General features: G+C 35.4%; 1 protein-coding gene across 3 annotated transcripts in view; it reads right to left on the bottom strand.

Moving 5' to 3' along the window:
- LOC105475346 (reelin) overlaps positions 1-20,938 on the bottom strand; it is a 510,664-nt gene that overhangs the window by 260,452 nt on the left and 229,274 nt on the right. For all 3 annotated transcript variants that reach the window (XM_011730519.3, XM_011730520.3, XM_011730521.3), the window contains exons 6-8: positions 20,560-20,638; positions 5,877-5,973; positions 874-925 (exon numbers count right to left, since the gene is read on the bottom strand). In XM_011730519.3, the coding sequence (XP_011728821.2) occupies positions 874-925; positions 5,877-5,973; positions 20,560-20,638 (228 nt within the window). The remainder of the gene's footprint in view (positions 1-873; positions 926-5,876; positions 5,974-20,559; positions 20,639-20,938) is intronic.

Genomic DNA, 20,938 nt, shown 5'->3' with positions numbered 1-20,938 from the left:
AACACTGACTTGCAATTTGGAATAGAAGGCTCCTGAGGGAAACAGCCCTTTCACTAATGGCGGACCTTCTAAGATATGGAAGCGACTGGAGGATGCTGTTCTCAGCATGGCTGCTGGACATCTGCAATTCTCATGCCACAGGGAACGACCAGGAGGGGGTTTCGCTCTTATGGGACCTAGCCCCATTAAAAGACAGCATCTTTCTTCCCCTAGAACATTTCCTTTGTAAATGTATACCAGTTATTTATAAATATATACCCTTGAAAAATAAAATGGAAGGTAATAGAATAGACAACAAAACTGCAAACACTCGATCAAAAGGCACCCTATTTTACTGAATACTTTGGGTAGGAACTTTTAGCTCTAAAACAAAAGCACTTAAAAGAAACACTGCCAGACGCAGTCATTGTTTTCATTACCTATGTTTGAATTTAACATAGATTATTCATGCCAAACATGAAGCCTTAATTGGTTTCTTTTGGTTACCAGTAATTATCTCTCTCACTACCAGTTAGCCAGAGCTCAGAAAATAGAACATATTTCAATCTTAATCTGAGCAAAACACAACCAGGAAGGCAATCCTGCTGTAATAGAATAGGCCAATGTATGCAAAATACATATGTAAATCATCTTAAGATTTATTGAATTATCTGCAGTATTTTTAATGCCACTCCCTGCTGGAGAGAAGTGAGAACAGAATGTAACATTTAAAAATATTTATTTCACTTTAAAAATGTTGTAGATTATTTACTGCAAAACTAAGACTTACTATTCTCTAAATCTGAAAACATCTGGCATTATAATCCTGATTGCACACCATGTTTAAAGCAAACGTTTCCAAGTTAAATCATTATAACTGCTAAAAACACTTACCAATGGAAAATTGGAGGACAGAAGCTGTTGTTGTATTAAGGCCTGTGGTAATCTAGGGAAAAAGAATATATAAAAATAAGACAAGATAGGAGAAAGAGGAGAAAGATGCTGGGAGGGGTACGGGGCGGGGAAGAGTTAAAAAAGAGGAAAGAGGAAATCCATTAACAGAAGTTGCATTTATCCAGTTGTTAGTTCATTTTGTCAGTGTGTGCAAACACAGATCTGTTTCTTGTTCCCCTGTGGGGAATAAATAAGTGAAATCCTGACTTGCGAATGGATAGCATATTTCTCAATGTCCTTTCATAAACTGTTTTTAGTGGAATCCAGCAGGTTATCTTGTGAAGGCATTTAACAAGGCTCCTCTCCACTCATTCTACCATCTCCCCTCCATCCTACCATATCAACAGATCTGTGACCCACAGAGAATGTAGCAAAAGGCTACCAAACAAAAATTGGAAGATAAATTAAGAACAAATAAGCAGAATAAAATTATTTTGAAAAAGAGATAGAACTACAATAGCTAAAGGTCATAGGCTTTCTTTGTGGAGGGGTGTGATAAAATGGTCTAAAATTGATTGTAATAATGGTCCCATAACTTTGTAAATAAACCAGAAGCCTTGAACTGAACACTTTAAAAATGTAGAATCTGTGGATTATTTCTCAATAAAACTGTTACCCAAAAAATGAAGAAAAGAAATATAATTATGGACCTAGAAATAGTCTTCAGATAAGTTTCTGCTACTTTTCCTTAGTTTCATGAAGAAGCATGCTTAAGCAAAATTTCCCCCTTCTGAAAGAAGAATGGTGCTTCTTTAATTTTGACATTTTTTTTATCCTTTAACTTTTTTTTATCTGACCCTTTCATGGGTCAGAGCACTAACTTTGACACATACCAGCTCAAATGAGACGAGAATTCAGGTTCTCATTTTGCTGGGTTCTGAAACTCTGTACACTACAATATTGGACATTTCAATAACTCCGCCCTATGCAATAGAAAGCAGATAACTCTTCACTGTGGCAGAGGCAGTAGGTTGTCTTACTTTTGCTTCTTTTTTTTGTTGTTTTGTTTTTTTTGAGACAGAGTCTCTGTTGTACTTGGCTTCTTATATGTCTTAATAACATCTTTAGACATATCCCTGCACTTTGTTACCCCTTATAGGATAGAGTCCACAATCGCAGAAGGGTCAAGTGCTATACAATTCATGAACAGCCGTAGGAAATGAGTGAGCAAGCCTCTTGCTCTGTTGGAATTCCGTTGAGATGTGAACATTAAAAGATCGGATGCATGTGAATATCAAAATATCTATATCATGACTTGGAGAGGTGACTGAATGTGTGCTTTAAATACATGGTTATAAAGCTACTGCTAGTGCATTAAATGTACTGAAGAGTCTTACTTATCCTGATGGTGTAATAAATGATGCTTGTGTCACCTACTTGATCAAGTTCCACAGCCGTGACCTCTGCTAGCGAACAGCAAGTTGTGTGAAATATCGCCAAATTTCAAATTATGTGTGCTGAGGGTGAACCTAGACTTTGATTAGTCACTAATTCTAATTTTTTTCACCACAGAAGCTTAGGACTGGTTGATTAATTTCTTTACCTTTACCCATTTATTTTATTAGTAAAATATCAGCTACAAGAAAGAACAGGAGAGACGAGGGAAAGAAAAAAGAAGCACTGCCTGTGAAATCTATTCTGAAATCTATTCACCTATATTTATACTTGAGTATTATAAATACAAATTATACCTGTATTTATAATTGGGTATTACAAATTATTAATCTTGAGTTCAAATGTGAGTTATTAAGCCTTTATATTTGACATTCTGAAACAAAAGGTGCCTTTAAAGAGCTTTTGGTAAATAATATGGTTAACTATGACTGTCTGAGACATAACTTTTTTCTTACCAAATCTCTCTTAAATTATTAAATACACTCAAAACTACAGGAAATTAGTATGATAACTAAATGAATCAGAAGAAATCACTGTAGGCCAAAGCTGTTCGTTCTGCACTTTTTCTCTAAAATTTTTTATTGGGTTTGATATTGTTTTAGTCCAAACACACCCTCGTAATTAAAATGCATTTCCAAATATGTGAGAATAATTCAGTAAATAGGCCTGGCCTGGAGGCTCATGTCTGTAATCGCAGCGCTTTAGGAAGCCAAGGCAGTAGGATTGCTTGAGCCCAGGAGTTCAAGACAGCCTAGGCAACATAGGGAGACCTCATCTCTGCAAACAATTTTAAAAAATTAGCTGGGTGTGGTGGTGCATGCCTGTAGTCCCAGCTCCTTGGGAGGCTGAGGCAGGAGGCGGGAGGCTGAGGCGGGAGGCTGAGGCAGGAGTCTGAGGTGGGAGGATGAGGCCATAGGATCAGCTGAGCTCGGTAGGTCAGGGGTGCAGTGAGCCATGATGGCGCACCTGGACACCAGCCTGGGTGCCAGAGTGAAGCCCTGCCTTAAAACATAATAGTAATAATTTAGTAAATAATTTTTTTAAAATGGAGGGCTTCATAACTCATTTCATTTTAAATTCTGGGAGCATATTTTTCCTTTAAAGAAGTGAGTAAATGAATTCCTTTATACCTTTATTTTATGCTAACAAAATGAATAAAGTTCAGTGTCACCACCTGAAATACAGAGACTTCACTGGGTTAAATAAAACCCAGTGAGGGGTGCATGGCACAGCAGTAAAAGGAACAAAAACTTGTGCTATGTCCAGGTAACAGTTGCTGCCACCTCTCACTGACTAACTTCTCCTGAAATGAAATGGCTTTTTAACTACATTCACAAAAATGGAGATCCTCTTTTTAGCATTTTAAAAGATAAAGCCTTAGCCTACTAAGGTTCTTTGCTTGTGGTTCTTTTTCTTACAACTTCAGTAAGAATGGGTTTTATGAACAATAAGAAGGAATATTGTTTAAAAAGTGATGTTTCGGGGCTGAAACTTTCATCAGTTCTCATGCACAACAATTTTGACTGGATTCAGTCATAAAGTACCATGCAAATGTTTGGATTTTAGTAAATATTGAATATAATGTTAACTGAAAATTGAATTCCTCACTTTTCATTTGATTGATCTGTCTTCTATAAACACAACTTGGGTACAATATATATTTTTGCTTCGGGGACACCAATACAGTATAAAAATTACGAAAAATTAGAAGTTAGTATAAAATGTGGACATCATCTCCATCATTCTCAATCTGTTTTATTTTATTCCCTTTGAATCTCACCATACAAATTCATCTTAGGAAAATGCTTACAATGGAAATATAAAAACTACATGCTTTCTTATTTCCCAGATGAAGATAATTATTTTGAATATTTTCCTTTTTAGTTGAAAGGCTAATCCCACATTAATTATAAAACACAATTCAAAATTAGCCCACTGAATATGTCAACTCTAATGCTAAATAAACAGGGATATAGTGAAACAATCAGGACTAAACATACAAAGGATTAAATAATACTTCAGTTTTATGCTATGAAAATATGAATTTTGGCATTATATTCTTAGATATTTTTATTTCCTATTCACCAGTGGCAACAAAAATAACTTGCCAAGAATTTCCAGGAATATTACTAAATGAGACACCTTCTAAAACAGGCATTTAGTCTAAGCTCAATTAACTACAGTAAAAAAATTAAATTTGGTAAGGTTTATAGATAATTAATTCTGTCATGGTATATTATCTAAAATGTACTAGCAAATCTATTTTTTCAAGAAAAACTTCACCACTAGACTCATACTTCTCTGCAGGAATATTATAGCACTTGTGAGGCTTGAATTATGAGCACCTATTATTTTAATTTGCATCCAATTAATTCTGTTTGTGTTGTAATTTCAACTAAAAACTCCTCAATTCATCAATGCTCTGAAGCTTGTATCTTTAATAAATTAAATGTATCTGTTGGCATGAAAGGGGTATTTAAGCAGCATAAAATAGAACCATCTTACAACAATTAATTGGCTTTCACATTTTGATAACTAAATCTTCTTTTAATTGCCCATCTTGGCAACCCCCCCCCCGCAACAATTTACATTGGAAGTCAGTCTTTCTTTGAAAGTTAATGATTTTTAAACACAATTGTGACAGAAGGGTGAAAAATACAACCTATTACTAGAAGCCCTCTGAAAAGGAAGATATGGGAAATAAAAGAACAAGCATTAAAGCCAAGCCGCAAAGCAGAAAAGTAAAGCATGAGATAGTACAAGAAGAGTATTAGGCACAAAGGAATTGAGACAGGATATAACATAACAATTGCTTTTATATTGTTTTTCAAGAAGGTAAAATGAAGGTAGTCTTCATGCCAGAAAGAATTACCAAGTTCTTTTGTTGTTCAACAACAACAAAAAAGGCTCATTAGCTGCATGCTGATGGCTAGTAGTTTCACTTCTTTCCTTTTTGAATGCTAATGTTTCATTTTACATATGATTTGGCAAGCAAAAGCTACTAATCAATCTAAAGTAAAGGAAAATAATCTGCTTCTAAGTAATTTGACATGAATCAAAAATTTTTTAAAACTGGTTTATTCAGTGTGCTCTTTCACTTAAAGAAAAATCCATCAGGTTCTTCTGTGACTATGAACCAAAGTTATAAAATAACATGATAAAACTGAACATCTAACAGTTTTGACTTGTAAGGAGAAAATAAGGAAATTTTAAGAGCATGGCTTTATAGGAGAACTTATAAGGTCATAAATTGTTTATTATTTATATTATAGCACATACTCATATTTTTAAAAAGCCATCTAATCATAGTGATGCTCCATGTTTAATGAGATCCATTGATGCTGACAATTTTATTATTGAATTACTTATTTTTACATCTGAAAATAGGCCATAGAATCGTCCCTCCCAATTTTAAGATATTTGTAAAAGGACTCATGAATCATATTTGAATTTTCATCTGAACTTTAAGAGCATAAGAAAAACTTTTGTTGGCAAAAAGCTCAGTAAATACTATAATGGAATAATGTACATAAATAGCACATACTTACCAGTTCTCGTGGACCATATGGTTCACAGAAGGTGACAGCATTGCCATGCATAATCGCACCACACTGTTCTCCAGTCTCACAGTTGTTACATTCAACCCTGCAGGAACACAGAACACATTTCCAGTCTGAGAACTAAGTAGCACATGTGGTTTACTGCTCAGGTAAGAAGAGATGTAACAGTTATTGCTAGTCAGCTCAAATCACCATTTCGAGGAAAGTAGGGGTATTTTGTATTATAATAAGGTTAAGAAGACCTAAAACCAGAAAGACTTGAACATAAATCTCAATTCTTTCAGTTACTTACAGTGGTGGGCAAGTTACTTAACCTTCCAAAGTTTCAGTTCCCTCACCTGTAAATGAGGATAAAAATACTGACCTAAATCCCACATAGTTATTGTGAGGATGAAATGAGAGATCATATATAAAACTCAGAGTACAGAACCAATGTCATAGCAGGCACTTAATGAAAGATGATATTATAATCAATAATTATATAATATATACATGCCCAATACAAGGACTTTGCAAGTATTAAAAATAAGCAGAGTAATATCCACTTACATAAAAACTCGTATCTCTGAAATTAAAAGGTGTTTTATGCATTTTAAACATTTTTCTTTGGAGTTATGGTTAATATAAATGTTTAAAATGACTGTCCTCAGACAAATCTGCATGTATACATCCCACCATGCTAAAAACAATGAAATCAGATTGTATTTAATCCACGTATTAGTATGATATACACACAAATTCTAATTCAAGCAAATTTTGGATACTGAGCTATTATGCTAACTTTGCAAATAACGTAATTAGCTCCTATCTTTATTACTATAAAATGAAGTGGTTATTAAAATCTTAGGACACGATCTTAAAAATGAATTTATTCATATCTCTATCTAGTAGAGATTGAATACACAAGGTATGTGTATTCTGGATTTGACCTTGTATATTTACAGTAACATTTACAATTTTCTGCATTGTGACATTTCAACCTATAATCATTACATTCCTAACATGTAGAAAGAAAGAGCTATGTTTCCCCTGTCTGAACCTCAAACCACATGAGAGCTGTATTTCATGCAGAAAGAACATTTTCAAAGACTTTCACATTCCAGGTGCCAAACATTGCAGAAAGGGCACTATGCCCTTTGTTTAGGAGATTATTGTATTATGCCCTTTCAGTCGTTTGTTAATTTTAGAGAAAAGGAGTAGAACACCCATCCAAATAGGAAGAAGACAAAAGTGTGAAAGGAGCCCATAAAGCCAGGAGGGAGAAACACTGCATGTCAAAACTTGGCAAAAAAATCAGAGTTCTTCCTCTATGTTTACCACATTGATTAAATGTTATTATTCTAATCTTTTGAGCCACGTTCCCACACAAAAGATCAACAGTGCCAAGTGTTTTTAACATATTTTAAAAAAAACATAAACAAATTTGATACAGAATTTGAAATGTTAGTATCTCATAGCATCACAATTCTTAGGAGATTCAAATCTTCCCTTGGTTACTGTGAAGCAAGACATTAGAAGAGACACAACAGTAGCTTCGTAAGGACAATAAACCTGTCTCTTGTTCATCATTTAGGGCATATTCCTTTTGAGAACATTGTATTCCTGAAATATTTGTTGAATGAATAAATGAATATAAGACAACTTCATAAATATAACCATTTTAAAGGTCTGAGGTCTAAATAACTTAGAACAGTGCCTGGCACATAGTAAGCATGATGTAAGTGTTAGCTATTATTATTGCTAAGAATTTCTCATGGATTTCCACCATTTTCATCTACTCCAGAACCTTACATGAGGGTTTTTTTTTCCCCATAGAGACTGTATTATGCGAATGACTTACTACTTTTCTAATTGTGATAAAAGTGCAGCGAAGTAGCACAAAATTTATAGTAGGCTTCTTACTTTAGTGAGAGATGAAGATTATTTGGCCTCCAAGTCATTGTGAAATGGCTTAAGAGAAACATCAAGTTTGATGGAGGACAAGGTAAAAGAATGTCCAAACCTCACAATAGCTATCTGCAATTTGTCTCCAGTGACTCTAAACTAAAAGCGTCATTGTTGATGTGAAATTTGAGGCCTGCTGCTTAAATTTCTATAGCAATTATTTTGTCTATAAATATTGCTCAGCAGTTTCCAAATCAACTATATATCAAGAAAATATCTATATATAATATATGTATTATAGGCCCCCTCCTTCCATAGTTTTGCTTAAACAGAATTCAGCTAGAAACTGGATAACTGTATAAAAGTAATGGCCTACAGCCTGGAATTAGAGAACCAGTACTTAGATGACAGATGTTTGATGTCTTTGGAGAATCACTTCTATGTAGTAGAATAGCAGGGGTTAAAAAAAAAAACAATAAACACAAGAGAAAAGAAAACAGATACAGCTATTCTTCCCATTGAACTCAACAATCCTCTAGACCCTTCTCTTCTTCATTGTGCTTTGTATCTCCACAAATTTATAATAAATGGAAAAAGGCATTGGTAACCCTGCTGAAGAAACTAAAAGATTTATAATGATCAGATATTACCCACTGTGTGGCTGCTACCTCCAGAAACAATAGCTTCATCAACGACTGATGGGACAAATCTGTCAGATTTCTGCCAAGGTCTTTTAAATGTCCTTTACTTGAATTTCTCACAGTCTGACTGGGTTTGTCAACATAAATTATTTTAATTTACCCTGAATGTCCATCCCTCTAGGAGGTCAAATTCAACCCTCTCTTAGATGCCAATGGTGTTATTTATTCATTCATCATTTATTAATTCATTCTTGATTTTAACAAACTTAGGTTGAGGGCTCACAAGCACTGCACTAAGCTTTAGTGATACAAGGACCAAAGAAACACTTGTATTTTCTTCCAGGAGCTTACATTTCAAATGGAAAGGCAGAGAAGTAAACAAAGAGTTACAATAGAGGGTATCAATGCAATGATAGCTATTTATTGCATTCTATGACGTATCAGATACTCAAATGCCTCTTACTCTCTAAGACAGTTATCAGTGTCTTATTTTACTGAGGAGGAGATTTAGCTACAGAGAAGTTAGGCATTTGCTCAAGGTCATACAGTCGTGAAGTTGCAGTTTGAACCTAGAGTTTGTAATCTGGACCTACAACTTGCTAACTCCAACAGCTGTGACACTTGTCATTGCTCTTCACTCATAACAGGAGCATACACTGGTTGCAATGGTACCTAATGCAGAGACTGGGGAAGTAAGAGAAAGCCTCCAAAGGAGATGGTCCCAGAACTGGTCCTGAATGAGAAATAGGAGTTACTCAAGCAAGGAAGAAAGATGAGTGTGTGATAGGACACATGGAATGCAGAAATTATGACACACAGCTGGACTGTTAGTTCAGTGGGTCAGTATGACTGGAACCACGTTGATCCATGCAGAAAGGCAGCAAAGGATGTGGCCAGAAAGTGGCAACCAGCTCACAAAGGCTTCATGTGCTGTTTACCATGTGATAGGTGCTGACAGAAGCTCTACAAATAATGCCTCAATTAATTGATACAAAATCCTCTCCTTCTATTTTTTATCTCCACTTAGACAATGCTAGAACTGAGATTTAGAAATATTAAATTACTGTCCAAGGTTACACAGCTAGTCAATTGCAGAACTAATTATTTTGTTTCAAAAGTCATGTGGCAAATCCCTTTTAGAAAAATTACTACAGCAAATTATGGACTGGAGGTAGACAAGACTGGGGGCTACCAATGTAACTCAAGTAAGATACAATGGTGCCTTGAAATAAGGTGGGATGGAGCAAAGTGGACACCCTCTACTGCTCTATAAAAACCTAATGTAAGCCACATTTGTCATTTTCTACTTCTAATGGCTGCATTAAAAAGAAACGAATTAATTTTAACAAAGTGTTTCATTTAACTCAATATATTCAAATTATATTTTCACATGTAAGTAATATAAAAATTATTAATTAAACTGTTTACATTTTTAAATACTGTCTTCAAATTGTGGGGTATATTCTATACTTACAGCACATCTCAATTCAGACTAGCCACATTGCAAGTGCTCCACAGCCATCAGTGACTAGCATCTACCATGTTGGACAACATAATTCTAGGGAATTAGAGGGCTTGGAAACTGCCTGCTTTCTGGTTATACTCAAAATTGGAGATGATCAGCTGAACTTTCAGAGAAAGGCGATTGGGACTGATAGGACAGTTTAGGATCTAGTTGAAATCATGGGAGTGCTTATCTTTAGAGGCCTGGGGATAAGGGAGGATATAAAAAGTAAAAAGAGAAAAGGTCCAAGAATGAATTCCTGGGGAACAACCCGATTGCCTGTGGTCTGGTTTCTGGAAAGCTCTAACCATCATCATAATCCTTCAGTGTGTATCAATCCAAGTGTATCTCCATTTACTTCTCCATGATTATTGGTAGTGGGGTTCCTTTCTATGCATATTCTTAACTAATCTGTGCTGCCCATTAAGGTGATCTTCCTAATATTTTTTTCTACCAATAAAGTTAAGTATTGTACAACTACACATATGAATGCCATTATGATAAAGGGAAAGATAAATCATAATTTCATGATGAACACAATGATCCTGATGGAGACCAGGCAAGACAGTACAGAGGGCAACTGGTGGTCATGGCTTCCAAGAAGAGAATAGTGACCCCTGCTAGAAAGATGAGGTGAATTTTAAAAACCTATGGATATAAATAAACATTCAAATTCCAAGAAAAATAACTCCTGGCTCACCCCAGAATTTGAAACAATACTTAAATGCATAACTGCTCTTTCAGTCCTACCCTACTCACTTTCTCAGAATGCCTCTGTGTCTAACAATTTAACTTGGTTGAGTGGAGTGAGGTATTTAACCCCCAAAAATGTTCCTATGAAGACCACAAGTAATCTGAAATTCTACTCTTCCTTTATGGAAAAGTTCTATGAGTTCCTAAGAACTAGGATTTGATTTGCTGGATAATGAGTGGTTCAATTTTCTTTAGGCTCAGTGTAAAACAAAAATAAAAACAAAAACAAAAACTGCTGTTGTTTATTGCTGACATGTAAATCTGTAACCTCACAATTAAATGTTTTCTACTTTCTCATTCTCTCAGGAAAATGTTGGGCTTTGTAAAGTTAGGTAACATAGTCTTCAGAGATTTGTGGGAAGAAGGAAGTTTTCAACAATCCCAGTTAAACAGACTTCTGTTGTTCAATTTGAAAAGGAATGTGACCTCCCAGCCTAAGGATTATAAATGAATTGTTTCTCTGCATAATAGTAAAAGTAATACTAAATGTTTCTCTAATCTAAGAATGCTTTTCTCCTTTTATATTTCCCAATATGAAAAACAGAACATAAGAATCTGCCAGATACCTTGGCGTATCATATGGATTGTCCACCTCAAAAATATATTTTGCCATGAACAATATGATTAAAAGACATTTTAAGGGAAATACTAGCAATCTTCAAAAACCTTTGAAAGCTTGAACTTATTAAACCTTCCCTGAACCAATTTATCACATGCTTAGGTTCTACATGAAGCTTATCTATTACTTGAGTTTACAGATCATCAAGTGAGAGGGAACTTGAAATATCACCGCGTCTCATCACTCCCTTATGATGATGAAACAGGACTAGAATTCAGGTTGCCTGATTTCTTGTCCAGTATTGTTCCCACTCTGCCTCATGCAGCTAGTGAAGGAAAAATTCCAATTCTATAAAAACAATGTGCATTTCAAGGAATGTTTGTCATTTTTACTGTGAACATTTATTTTGAACATTTACAATAACTTTTCTTAAAAACTGTTTTTTCATTTATAGGATAATTTTTTTTGCTGATAAAAAAGTACAAAAAGTAGAGAGATGAATGGACTACTTCATAAAAAACATTAAGAGTGAATTTACTGGACTGAAGTACATGACAATCAAATTCAGTACCCCTTTGGCTATATATATTCTTAGATAATTCATCACAATCTATTTCATATGTACACTATCTCTTTTTTCACTAACAAAATTATAAAAGAATCAGTAAATATAAAGACTGGTACATGCTGACCAAAAAAACTAGGATCAAACCATAAACATAAAAGAAAAACAAATGCTTTGAACCCGGGTTTTGTCTTCCACTGTAACAAGCTCCTTGGCAAATTGCAAGCTTGTTATTTTGGTATTAGTTATCTATTTTTTGCTATTTATTATTCAGGTGACTGTTTTTTTTCGAAGGATAAAGAATTACATGCGATGATACCTTTGAACAGTAGAGACTATACTTCTGAAGATATAACTGGGCTTTTTAATCCTGATTTTGAAATTATTAGGCATGAAAATATGCTCAACCACCATTCATCGGGCACAGAGGAAGATGAGGTGAAATGTCCTTGTAGTCTGGGGTCCCCACAGAGCAGTGACTCAGATGGGCTCTCAGGATGCAGGAAAGCGGAGGAGGATGAATGAGAAAACTGAGCTCCTTTGCACAACCAGAGATTTATGAATGTTGGTGGTGACATCATCCTGATAACAGTAAATAAATAACTGAAATATTGTTTTCTCAAGAGCAGTCTAATGGCATGACTCATTCTTTTTAGATCACAGTGAAATCACTCAGCCGGTAGTCAGGTACTCTGCTGAAGCAAGTTAATCACCTGGAAACTCACTGACAATCAGTTATCATCAAATTCTCATTTGAGATACATGTAATTCGTCCTCAAGACCAAGGACATCATATTATCTCTCCATAATGTATTGCCACTGAAGGGGTCAGTGTCTGATGATCAGCTCCACGAGAAGCAATCTGACATTCTATAAACCTGCATTTCTGAGCCACATTCACCAGCATTTCCGAATGGAGATATTCGGATAATTTTAACTTTTGTTCTGATTATTTAAAGGTTCTTTAAAAATGAAAAAGGAAAAGAAAAGTTTCTTGTAATTTCCTGACCCAAAGATAATGTGTCTGCAACCCCAGGTACAGATCACACTGCTTGTGCTAACAAGAATCTGAGGTGTGAACTTGCAAAGCAAGGCCAGATCAAGGACTGATGAATTCATCAAAGTAAACGAGATCTTGCCAGCCATTTGGTAGCTGGGCTGTCAGCTGACTTATTCCGAGACACCAGAACTCTTTGTACCTTCCATTCAAACCTCAACAATCAAATACTCAACTTCTGACCATATTTTACAATATAGATAATGTTTTATAATAAAGAGGACACGATCATTATACTTCTGAGCAATTTACATGATCATTTTCAAGAAATGAAAGATCAAGCTTATTATTTTTTAAATCCTATTCTCTTTGTAAATGTGGAATCTTTTTAGAGAAACAGCAAGGAAAGTTCATTATATAAGACTGAGAATAATATTACCTTCAACTATGTCATGTCTTTTTTTCTAAGGAGCTAACACATGCTGTAAATGTGAAAATGACAAACTCCATTTATAGTTCATTCTTTCTCATTACTTTTCACCGAGGAAGGTAAGATACCTTTTCTTATTTCACTAGGGAGTTAAAAAATTGATCTCTTCTTCGTTAACAGGTGCGAATGACAAACGTTATTTAGGTTAAAAATAACACCTCTAAAATCTTACTACTGCACACAATATTCTGACCTCCTACTATGGTAAATTGCACTACATGCTGCTTGAAGAAATCTTTTCTTACTTGTTTCAAATGTACTTGACATTTAATTCCTTTGAGTGAGCTCTTGTTTTTGTCACCTAAACCAGAAATTAAACAAGGAAGTAATAAACCTCTAGATTCACACCTTATTTTATTAGTTGGACACCCCCTGGTTAACCTTTCTCTTGCAGACGAAACTTTTCCCTGGAGCAATTACATCATGATAGAAAAAGAGGGAAATGAGGGGAGGAAGCTAGCGAGGAAAGTTAGAGGAGAGTTTTGTAATAAGAGAAAAAGGTTATTAACAAAAGAGAAGAAAAAGTAAGAGAGTAGAAAGCGGTGAACAAATCAAGAGAGAGCAGGTTAGAGAAAAAGCAGAGATTCACACATGATCAAAATAGTGAACCATTAAACGCCAAATATTAAATTATAATTCCATAACCTGAAAATGCACGGATACACTAGAGGTTCTGGCAAGGGTATGTCATCAGAGAAAATATTTATTGTGTTTGACTTTTTTTCATCTATTCACCATTTCCTGTAGCCACTTGCTCTTGAGAAAATGAAAGGTTTATGCTCCCTTTCACCAGCACTGTCTTTCCGGCTCACTGCCCATGGGCATGTTGGATACCGAGCACAGTGGAGATACTTTTATTATCCAATTTATTTCTCCCTTGTTTGTTCATTAGTCTTACTTCTTTCTGATTACCTAGAAACTCCACTTCCATTGGAGTTCTCACATTTGGCTACTAAATGGAGGAGTCCTCTTTGTTTTTTATTATTTATGGCACGGGGGTTGTCCAAGATACTAATGAACTATAAAGTGGTTTTACTGCTTGCTTGACTTATTTTCATTTATGGGCTAAGCTATTATTAAATAAAGCTCCAGTTAGAATAATTCACCCATCATCTTGAAATCTCAGTATTTTTATACTCGTTGTTCAGACAATTATTTTTCTCAAAGGAATGTTAGTAAGCCAAATCACCAGTCTTCTTCCTGATTTCATATTAATTGCTCCAAAAAATTGATATTTTCAAGAGAATACCAGATGTGGCACAGTCTATGATTGCTATTTCCCTGGTCCTGTAATATTGTCATTTATATATGAAAATGGAAACGTTCTAGTCTTTCCTTGATTCTAGCAATCCAATGCAATGCCAACCATGGCTTTAGCTTCCTTTGTTGTAAATTGTGGGCCTTTCTGTATCATCATCCAACTGATGGAGGTCTTCTTGTGCCACAGGATCTGAAACAACTTTACTCGTGACTTTCTTGATGTTTCACATCTCTGTTGGCATTACAACCCAGTATCTAAGATGCTATTTCTGAGGAGTAACTCCTGTTCTTCCCTGATCTCTGTTGAACAGGGCATCTCTGCTATTATTATTGTTCTATCATTGTGCTGGAGGGGAAACATCTGTTGTCATCTAGTTGCCATTTATCATTGTGTTTTTTAATAGTTCTACATTTTCCACTAGAACATCAGAGCCTGGTGATATTAGAGTCTGGATGCCTTCTGTGATCTTCAGAAAATAAGCATTAAAGGGATAACTGAAGTAAAACACAGATCCTCTCCGACTTTGTAATTGCTTAGAGGGTAAAACACTTCTTGAGAAAACTAGAATCCATTCATGTTTTAGTTCCTTTGCAGTCTCTCTTTCTCTGTCTCAAGTTATGAATCAGAAATATCTCCTATGTCTTATTTTTTTCATTGCCTTTCTTCTTATTATTGAAATTTTTACTGAGGAAAATTTATACACAGTGCTATACACAGATCTCAAGTTCTGAAAATGCATCCATCTATGTAATCCACATCCCCTCACGATATACAACATAATCATCACCCCAGAGAGGTGCCTCATGCCCTTTCCCAGTCAACTCTCTGTCCCTGAAACAACTACTGATCTTATTTCTATCATGTTAATTTTGCCTTATCTGGATTTCATAGAACTCTTGGGTCTGGCATCTCTCCTTCCTTCCTGTTTTTTTTTTTTTTTTTTTTTTTTGAGACAGAGTATCTCTCACCAGGCTGGAGTGTAGTGGCGTGATCTCGGCTCACTGCAACCTCCACCTTCCGGGTTCAAGTGATTCTCCTGCCTCAGCCTCCCGAGTAGCACTACAGGTGCACGCCACTATGCCCAGCTAATTTTTGTATTTTTAATAGAGACGGGGTTTCACCACATTGGCCAGGACGGTCTCGATCTCTTGACCTCGTGATCCACCCGCCTCAGCCTCCTAAAGTGCTGGGATTACAGGCATGAGCCATTGCACCTGGCATGGCATTTTTTCATTCAACATAAAATTTTTGAGATTCATCCATGTCGTTGCAACTGTCAATAATTCATTCCTTTTTATTGCTGAATGTTAATAGTATTCAATTGTGTGGACATATCACTGTGTATCCATCCTCCAGCTGATGAACATCTGGGATGGTTCTAGTTTTTGGCTCTCAGGTATATTTATTTTTCAAAAAATCAAGACTTTCCCCATTCACATAAAATACTGGCAGTGTTTATATTACAATGCAATAATTTAATTCATAAAAGAATCTATGTATATGTAGTCGATGTTCAATAGTAGCTGCATAAGTAAAGTGTTAATAAAATAAAATGTATTTGTGGTCCCTTACATTCTCCTGAATTTAGTTATATGAGGTTTTTCTTCCCATTTTGTTGGGGGAGGTTTTGGAGGGTTGTTGCTGTATGACAAAGGCACTATTGATGCCCTCTCTCATCAGTAGTGCAGACACATTGAACACACGTGCTAACAGCACTGGTAAAGTGGTATTCATTCATTTGTGCTCTCCCTCACCCTCTTGGGTTCAATGGCACATTGGAATTGATGCAATTTGTGTTGAGCTCCAGAGGTATAGCTGCTTGTGGTTCAGGGTAAAGCGTAGAAGCTTCATTCTCATCAAGACTGAGCTGCCATTATATTCACATGAAGGGATTTTGTTACTCTCTTCCCTTAAAACTTTACTTCTCATCTCTCATTCAAACAAGTCAATCAGAAGCCACTGGGGGAGTGGGGATGTGCAGGGCCACTTCCCTAGCAGAGCCCCAGAGAGATCTAGGAGGCAAAGAGTAGAAGAAATCTATGCTCTGCATCTGAGGGAGGCAGAAGGACCAGAGTTGCACAATTGCACACCAGAGTACAGCACAGAAAAGATGCCCATGGCCCAGGACTGGGAACAGCAGAGCAGTCTCCATGCCCTCAGGCTGGGCTCAAAACAGAACCACTGCTTGGTAACAGTGGTGAGGACAGGGACAAAGCCGGGCTGTGTGGACTAGTCACCAGACTAGATGAGATAACTCAAGATTCAGTGGATATCTGCAGGAACGGATAGATGGCTGGGGACCAGAAGTGCATCCTCATTCTATCTTCTGCCTTTGCACTAATAAGACACCTGACATTAGGCTCAAAAACCAAAAAAAAAAAAAAAAAAATAGAAGATGACAAGCCAGAGTTGACTGAAATTAAGTTTCCACCAACATGGCAGGAGGAGGAGAATATAAAGAAATTAGGTTGGGTTATGGAAGAATAAAGAAAGTTTTATTTCTCTGATACTCAAGTTTCTGGACAGAATTCATAACTGCTATACTTGTATAAGCATAAACAACTTCCAGAAGGACTCACAGAAACTATTACCCAAGTTGTTGACCATGGAGAAAGAATATAGGTCTAGTGTGGGAAGGAGGCTTATTTTTACTGCTTATATTTTTGGATTATTTGAACTTTTAACCACACAAATTTTTAAATTTTTAAATAATTTCAAATATTCAAACTGAACAGATAGTACATTCAATATTGAGCTGACATAAAAGTTTCTCATTTCTATTCCAACTGCCATGAAAAACTTGGAAGAGTAACTTACCTGTTACCTTCATTCATAATAATATCACTTTATGTTCTTCATTTTTTATGTACAGTACATGAGATAAACTTGAATATTAAAGAGTTATGTGAAACAGAATTAAAAGTTGAATTCATTAGGTAAAGTTAATGGAAGTGAATACATTGTGAGCGTTTTAACTTTTAAACTGACCTACCTCTCTAAGATTGTACAGACATAACTAGTTTCTTAATTTCTCTTTTGCTTAACAATAAAAAGTACAGAGTAAACAATTCATATAAAGCTTTGAGAATCCCATGGGAGAAATATGTTCTTATAAGTAGCACAGTTTTTCTTTTGAGGGAAATTATTCAGTGGTGTATTGATTATGGGAATTTGGCTAAATGCAGCATACCCAGGCACTTTGCTTCTATCTGGTGGTGTGTGGCAGTGGCATAGGGACCGTGTTGGCCACAAGGATTCTATTTTCCACACTGTTACAAAGCTCCACTGGGTTTCTGATTCTTTTCTGGGGTAAAGAGAATCAAAGACAATGTTATAAGGGACAAAACTCATGTGACAAAACATGTAGCAAGAAAATAGAAGCTCTGGGAGAGTTAAAACTGCCTACCAGGTTCCAAAACAAAGTAGGGCTTTGTTAGTTTATTGGAAATATTTCATGGGGATGTATGATTTTACTAGATACTTGTTTCTGACTTTAGGATGTTTACATTGGCTTCTAAGGGGTTCAATACATCTAACACTGTATTTTTCCCTCCTTTATGATTCTGCTGTAATGCTATTTTGATCTGTTTATATTCCATAGATTTTATAATATAAATATATTTAATTTGGCATTTGTTTTTTATGAAAATGCAGGGAAAGGAAGACTTGGGGACTCAGTTAAATAAATTAGCTTAAAATTATTTTAATAATAACAATGTTCTCATCATGTCTGGGCTTAGAAGAAACAAACAGTCCAATGTACAAATACATCACAAGAGAAAGAAAAGGAGGATGGGAGGGAAGAAGGAAGAAAAGGAGGGTGAGCAGAAGTAAAAGTAGGAGAGAGAAAGAGAAGAGGGAGGAAAAGGAAAGGGAGAGGAAGAGAAGAAAGAGAGAGAAAGGGAAGGAAAGACAGGGAAGGAGGGAAAGAGAGGAAGGGAGAGAGGAAACTGACGTGTATTGAGCACCTACAATACACTAGACCTCTTCATACTGAAACGTTAACACAATGCTGCAAGCACGGTATTTGCCTACTTTTACTGCACAGAAATAGAGCTCACAGAGGTGAAGCAGCTTTTTGCTTTTCTCAAGGTATTCATTTGGCAAGTGGCGTGGTCAAGAGTCAAGCCAGGGTAGTCTGACATCAGGGCCTCTGCTGCCTTTTGTTTAACAGAACAGTCATCTCTCAAATAATGACAGTTTCACCATTCCCTACTCTCACATTTTGTTTTTTTTTTTTTTTTTTTTGTATCTTAAAGAGGCTAAATGAAGGAGACTGTGGGCAATAAGGGATAAAGTAAAATTACTCCGAAGCATATCTGATAAAATGCAGAAGGACTCAGCTTTTAAAGATAAAAAAGAATTGTTTTAAAAAGTAGGAAAAAACTTTTTTTAAAAAAAAGGTAGGAAAAACCATAGCTTAAGTAAAAGAGACATAAAATCCATAACTTTGGTCAAGAAAGCATCTATCAGATCAGTCATGAAAATGGGTGAAGAAAAATCAATCACACGTTATTGATTTAAAAACAACAGAATTTGCACCACATAGCAGTCACATTTTGTATTTGTCAAGAAAACTCACTGAAGAAAATGAATTAGCTTGACACAAACGCATTTGCCCTGAAAGAAAAAAATCATATGATAACATCTATATTAATGGAATATAAAAAAGTAAAATGTCAGAAGTAAAAAACTTTTTCTGGGTAAAGTGGTACTTAGAAAGGTTTTTTATTTTTTGGCTTATTAATAAAGATTTTCAATTTAAGAAAATTTATATTTAGGGAAGCAGAGTTCTATTGACAAACTGTTTCTTTAAGTGGCATATAAATTATAAGACTTTATGACTAGACTTTCTGGCTAGCCTGATAACATTTTTTTCTATATTTATACTATCTAGATCTATATTTCTTTCTAGAAAAGAAAGAAAAGTTTCTTGTGTAATATTGAAGCCTCAACACTCTACCTATATGTCATCTTCAACTCTCAGGTCAAAGGCAACTTTCTCCAACAAACTCCCACCAGAGTCATCTCTCCTTCCTTTGGAATTCCTCTAGTATGTTGTCTGTTCCCCTCGGTCACATTTAAGGATTTCTATCCTGTACTACAAGTTTTTTAAAGATGTGGTCTTAGTGTCTTCTCTACTAAACCGTTCATTACTTGAGAGAATCATACCTCTTATTAATTACTATAAAAATAAAATGACTATTGCTAAATATTTGTTAAAAAGTGAAAATAAGACAGAAATGAATATCATATGCTGACATTCAAGGATGAAATGATTATTTTCTTTTTAGCCTTATTATATTGCTTGAACTTAGTTTACATTAGAGTTTCTAATTTATCTTGAACTCTTCTGTCCAAACAAAAAGCATTTAGTATAACAGAAAATCCAAATTCAGATATTGTTCCAAATGATGCAGACTGATTTTCATTGTAACTCTGGGTCAATAGATCTATTTCTTCAAAGTCAGCAAAAATGTAACAAATTGCCAACAAATTCAGGCATCCATTTATGTATTAGACAAGTTTTTAATGAGTGAGTTTTGGTTCATTATTTATTTGCCCTCAAAAATCCCACAGAGTTATACTTAAACAGCTTTCGAAGGAGAGACTGGAGTATACATAATGAGTTGACCTAATAATTTAGAAATTATTTGGAATTTTGACTCAAATCGTTTGTCATTTCAGATAAACCATTTCTCTTCTTTGCTAGGCATAAATGAAATTATTAGACATATAATAGCATAATATTTTCTATGTAAGGATATTGCAAAACTGAAAAAAAAAATCTAACCACACCCATGGCTTTGAGGAGCTCCTGGATTCAGTTCTTAGAGAAGTCAGATAATAGACATTATATGCAGTCTACATTAAGCCCAGTTCTATAGCTTAACAAGTCTCACTGATACCTTAGCACTAAAGATCAATTTAATTTTAAGTAACTGCTCCTTAAGGGAGCAGTCAGCATCATTTGTTGCATTAAGCAAACCAAAGTGAGGAATGTTTCTGTAACTTACCATATATTTGGATTTAATTGCAGTTGGTGGTAGGAGTCAAAGTCATCTCGCAGGATAATGCTGTCACTATGTATTTCAGCTACAAGAAAAAGGAAGTATTTAGGAAAGAAATATATTACAACAGTATATTTAGCTAAACACAAGTGTCAATATGCTGTATTTATGAAGAATAATGTATTTTAAAACTAAATTTTAAATGAGCAGTTGATTATATTTGCTTTGTCCCTCAAACTACTAAGGGACAAGGATAAACAGCTCTGCAGTTTAGACACCTAGAAGCTGGGAAAACCAAAGACCCCAAAAGGAAACCTATGAAGCTGTCACTAGGCAGGGGAGGCAGGAAGGCCAAATTCAGCACCAACCTACAAGGAGAGGCTAT

This window comes from Macaca nemestrina, chromosome 4, assembly GCF_043159975.1.
Source record: "Macaca nemestrina isolate mMacNem1 chromosome 4, mMacNem.hap1, whole genome shotgun sequence".
Classification (NCBI taxonomy): domain Eukaryota; kingdom Metazoa; phylum Chordata; class Mammalia; order Primates; family Cercopithecidae; genus Macaca; species Macaca nemestrina.
The sequence above is the reverse complement of the archived record's forward strand: the minus strand, read 5'-3'. Positions and strand labels throughout refer to the sequence as shown.